At 37.5% G+C, this 5,089-nt stretch overlaps 1 protein-coding gene across 2 annotated transcripts; it reads right to left on the reverse strand.

Annotated features, from left to right (window-relative positions):
- Positions 1 to 330: 330 nt before the first annotated feature.
- LOC120076777 (TORTIFOLIA1-like protein 4) lies at positions 331 to 4,475 on the reverse strand. 2 transcript variants are annotated; one of them, XM_039030686.1, is made up of 5 exons: positions 3,464 to 4,475; positions 3,199 to 3,280; positions 2,285 to 2,856; positions 1,123 to 1,640; positions 331 to 929 (listed from the first exon to the last, which is right to left on the reverse strand). In XM_039030686.1, the coding sequence occupies exons 1-4, from the start codon at positions 4,295 to 4,297 to the stop codon at positions 1,167 to 1,169; spliced, it is 1,962 nt and encodes a 653-aa protein (XP_038886614.1). In that variant the 5' UTR covers positions 4,298 to 4,475; the 3' UTR covers positions 331 to 929; positions 1,123 to 1,166. The 2 variants fall into 2 exon arrangements, with proteins under 2 accessions (XP_038886614.1, XP_038886613.1); XM_039030685.1 differs by having other exon boundaries at positions 331 to 959; positions 3,464 to 4,474.
- Between the last annotated feature and the right edge of the window lie 614 nt (positions 4,476 to 5,089).

A 5,089-nucleotide genomic window follows, 5' to 3' on the forward strand; every position in this document is an offset into this window, starting at 1 on the left:
ATAAACGTGACTCAATTTAGGCTACGTTTATCAAACCGTAATAAAAATTAGTATAATCATAATGAAATTTCATTGGTGGATTTATTATAATGAGCCTGAATCGCAAATGTAATTAGATTGCTTTTGATCACGTATACGTAGAATTATGAATTTTGTCACATCTACGATTAACATCACCTCTAAGTGTCAAACGGGTAATGATAAATATGTGAAAATTTATAATTTTTCATCTGGAATAGTAACAATAACGATAATGACAACAGTAATCGTAACAATAACTATAACGATATGACGTAATTTTCAAATGCAATTAGATTAAATACACTTTGCTTGTCAATCAATTTGCGTCTTTTTATTACAGATTTGAAAGTAAACTCAATGTATCCGTACGGATATAGAACACAAGTAAACAACACCAAATATAATCATATGTGACCCGCTTTTCAAATTACCATTCATTTATTACAATTTTTTTTTACTGAGATAAACGTGGACTCAATTCAATTTGTTGGGCTGAGTGATTCAAGAATCTAAAAGAGGTATGCCTGATTTTATGTTATTCACTGGCCAATCCATACAAAACCATTAGGTCTTTCTCCTACCTTGGAAGAGACAGAGAAGTGACAGAAAGCCCCAAGATAAGAAGAAAAATAAAAAGATGGAGTAAACTGTAAGAAGGATTGCACTCTGTCAGTTTTCACGTGGCAAAGAAGACAGGCTCTGGCATCAACCATTACAATCGAAAAAGACCTTTGTAAAGCATGCATGTATGAGACACAAATAACCCCAAAACAGACCTACCTGATCTTGAGGTTAATGCCAACTCTGAGAAGTCATATTTCGCAAGATCCGTCCATAATAACTTGGCCATTCATTGCTTTCGCCCTTCTCAGGACCACCCTGCTCCCTCTCTTTAGGAAAAAACAAGCCTTCAAAAAGGGGTAATTTCAGTTCAGACTCTGCAGTGAAGTGAGTTCATGATGTTAAAATAAACACCATTTGAAGTGTATTAGCTTCTCCAGTCAAGGGCGTTATGAATAGCAAATGTGCACAAAACAGATTATATTTGGAGCTCAATAATTTAACATTCAACAGTTGCAAAGAATCTAGATAGTCAATTACCTGTTGATGAGGTTTACGGCTATGTCTGAAGGAATTGAAGGAACTTAATCAGTCCCACTTGCACTGTAAATATGCACATTGTCATTTTCTTGGATCACAGTCTTCAGTAATCTTTTTGGATACTGCCCCAAGTTTTCTTTAAGTTCACCATCAACTTCAGCCAACGGATTTGTAACTAATCCTCCCCTTCTTTCTGTTCGGAATCTTTGGTTGTTCCGCTTAAATGCTTCTGTAACGGAATCTCTATCGAGCGTGTGATGCAGATCATTAGGTGATGAGACTTGTGCTGTAGAACAGAACTTTGAACTTGAATACCGCCCTTCTGCTCTCCTCCAGAACTTGGAACTAAGAAACTCTGCACCTGGCAGCTTGCAACATGAGTTTTCAGCAAAATTGGTATTAGGTACTCTTCCACTTGACAAACCCAAGTCGTAAGATATTTCATCTAATGCCATCTCCAGTCCATGTACTCGTTTCTCCAATGAATTCATCCCACTCTGAGAACTCCCAATAAAGCTCTAGATTTCATTTGAAAGAAAGAAATTTCAAATCAGAACTTGATCGAGAAACTACAATTCTAATCAATCGAAAAGGGTAGAATATGGATGTACAATTACTGAGATACAGTTTGAATGCATTGTATTTGCCTTGCAAATAGAGTCACTTCTCTAATGACCAAAATACAATCTACACATTTCCCAGTTTTGTAGTGTGAAACGACCATTTATGCATCTTACATTTACGGAAATTCAAAGTCAAAGTATACTCATACTTAAATCCAGAGTAATTCCCCCCAACCACCACCACCACCGCCAAACATGACCTGTACTCGCCAAATGTGGCCGACAATCTAACCTTCAATTTAGATAAAGACATTTAGTTGAGAAGTCCAAGACCAACTTAAAATGTGGGAGAACAAAATTCATAATTCACAATGAAATTCGATGCAGAAGTAGTAGGTTTTTTCTAAGAAAGAAAAGTGTCTAGTTAGGCATCTGTGGCCATGAATATGATAATTATGTTAAACTCTTATGGAAAAGTCCGTTACGCCATTGTGCATGTGGAACTTTAAGGATAAAAAGTTAAGCAACAGGAGCCAAAAAGGAATAACATGCAACAGAATATATGGTATGTATAACATAGTCAGAAAAGACATGCATACCTGTAGAAGGTTTAGAAGGCTAGATTGTTGGTTCTCAATCTGACGAAGTTGGTCACGAATCAGGGAGATATCTTCAAATTCTTTGTGGCTCCCAAAATTTTCTTCACTTGAGCTGCCAACAGTAACATCCGAATCTCTACTCTCATGCTCCTGAATGTTCTCGTGCTCCTCAAACGGAACTACGCGAGACCCAGATCTCAAATTGTTGGACTTGTTAACTTTCTCATCACCCACATTATTATAAAGGACTCGTTTTGCAGTGAAAAGGGAATTTCCATTCTCTTGGAAATCTATGTTTTCAGAACCACCACCACCAGCATTGTTCTCAGAAGCAAATTTTGAAGAGGGGGAAGGGGAGTTTGATACTGCAATTTCAACTCTCCAATTGGAAGATTTCAGGCGTTGCAGCTTAGATATGGGTGTACTTGAATTCTTATCTGTGTTCTTTGGACTGATCTTTTTATTAGTAGATATGGGTGTGCTAGTGGGGACTGTTTTCTTCAACGGCGTTCTTAAACTTTGTTCAGGTGGGCATGTGGAAGCGGGAGGAAAGCATCCACCATTGCCATTATCTGACCCATGGAAGAACCGGAAAAAAAAAAACATCAAAATGTGATATTTGATTTAAGAAAAATCCGCTCAACAACTTGAAAGATGAATTGGGACCATTAACCATTGAATTGAACAGTCACCATATTGACAACTAATTCACATTAAGCTTACAAAACTGGATCCAAGGATTTTTGGACCAGGGGGATTAGTTCTTCCTTTCACGTCATAATTGACCTAAAGCATCCAATTCTCAACATTCTTTAAAGGATGAACAAGTATGAACAATGACTTATTCAAAATTGATGTTCAATCGCCATTTATCAGATTGATAATCAAACTAACGCAATGGTAGAAGAAATTACCAGTTGAGACGTCTCCGGAAGCGTCGGGAATCTCTTTCCATAACTCCAAAGTTTGGTTCATTGTCTCCCGAACGACCTTGATCTGTAATATTGTACGCAGTCAACACAAAATTGTTCAAGCAGAAAAAGCTAAAGACAAAATTGACGCATAACTACCCATTGATTTTCAACTATAAAATCTGCGTCCCCGAGTTTTACGTTTTCGTTTTGATCTCCTATTCTTATCCTCGATTTTCCAAGCGTCCAAAAAGGAATGACATATTACCTTATCAAATCTCCGACTATCCAAAGTACTGATACACGATGCTTTATAGTCGGCCGTCAAATCCCTTTCAACGACGGCCACCCTCCCGAGAGTTTCTGCGGCCGCCTTCCTCACTGCCCAATCGTCATTGCTCAAGAATTCAACAATGCACGGCACCAGCCAGTCCATTACGCTTCGACTCGTCGCACCACCGACAGCAATAATACTCCCAATCAGCACCAGCAACGCAGCCTTCGCCTTAAATCCCTCGTTCTTCGCCAATTTCCCCAACCTAGTCAAATTCTTCCTCAGCTGTGACACATCTGGGTCAGGTGCAGCCTCAACCGCAGCTGCGAGACACAGAGCTGAACCAATCTGCGAATTGATATCCTGCTCAAGCGTAAGTGTCTCCATCAACGGCTTCAAAAAAACAGAGAATGGCGGCTTCGTAATTTGCGACGACATTAAAGCCGTAGCGTCAACGCAAGCAGATCGGATTGTAGAGTCCGAATCACGGAGGCGACGAACAACAGTAGAAATCATCTTCGACACAAAAGGAGACAAAGCATCTCCATGAGACTGAGAAAGAATACCGAGAAGGTACACACACTGCTTCCTCACCGGCGATTTCGACGATGCATCAGTATTATGAATGCAAGAGAGAAACGACGAGAATGAATCATAGGTAAGAGCCTTAGCAATGGATTCCAACTCATTTGCCGCCATAGCAAGAGTATCGCGGTCTTCAAGCTTGTTGAGACAGGCAATAACCCGTTGCTTGAGATCGTGATTCGCTGCCACGGCCGGCTGAGGCGGACTGAGAGACGAACGCTTCGACAAAGACGACATTGCCATTAACAGCAAGAAAAGAACAACTAAGTCAACTCAGCAACATAAGCAACGGCGGCGGAGACGGCGGCCGGAAAGCTTCAAACTCCGGCGAGAGGGAAAATTTAGCGGCAGAACAAGGGCGGCGTGTGTCGGTAAAGAACGCAAGCTGTAAGGCTTTTAAATGTTTAGAGGGTAGGGGCAAAAAAGAAAATTTGCTTTGATGATCAAGAATTTTATTTTATTTTATTTTTAATTTTTTTTAAAAGCTTATAATTCAGTAATTTTATAATAATATTGGGATATTATTAATTGAAGTGGAGAAAAGACAAAAAGCTGGAATTTTTATTCGTACATTTCACTGCTGAAAAAAGAATTGGATTAACAGGAAAGAATTTTGTTATTAACCAAACAATACAGATTTTCTTACTCACTTTTCTCATGCAGCTCATATATACATTAATATTATTAGGTTTCAATAATTGTTTGGTCCATCTCTTTTTAACTTTGATTATTTTGGTTACTTTATTTTCTGTCTCTATTTTTTTTAATTTTAATTTATTTTAATTCTTATATTTTTAAAATATTTATTTTAGTTTTTATACTTTTAACTTTAATTTATTTTGATTTTTAAATTTTCAAAAATGAAAATTTTTGATTGCTTAAAAATAAAATAAAAATGAAAATGAATAGACTAAAATTGTCATTTTTAAAAAATATAAAGCCCAAAATGAACCAAAGTTAATAATACAAGGACTAAAATGAATATTTTTAAAATATAAGGACCAAAATAGATATTTTTAATTATAGGGATCAAAA

This window comes from Benincasa hispida, chromosome 4 (genome assembly GCF_009727055.1).
Source record: "Benincasa hispida cultivar B227 chromosome 4, ASM972705v1, whole genome shotgun sequence".
Lineage (NCBI taxonomy): Eukaryota > Viridiplantae > Streptophyta > Magnoliopsida > Cucurbitales > Cucurbitaceae > Benincasa > Benincasa hispida.

Coding starts and splice junctions, on each gene's coding strand:
- LOC120076777 (XM_039030686.1), bottom strand. CDS start 4,297: ATGGCAATGTCGTCTTTGTCGAAGCGTTCGTCTCTCAGTCCGCCTCAG. Junction 2,857..3,198: donor TTCCGGAGACGTCTCAACTG/GTAATTTCTTCT, acceptor TCCATGGGTCAG/ATAATGGCAATGGTGGATGC. Junction 1,641..2,284: donor GCCTTCTAAACCTTCTACAG/GTATGCATGTCT, acceptor AATGAAATCTAG/AGCTTTATTGGGAGTTCTCA.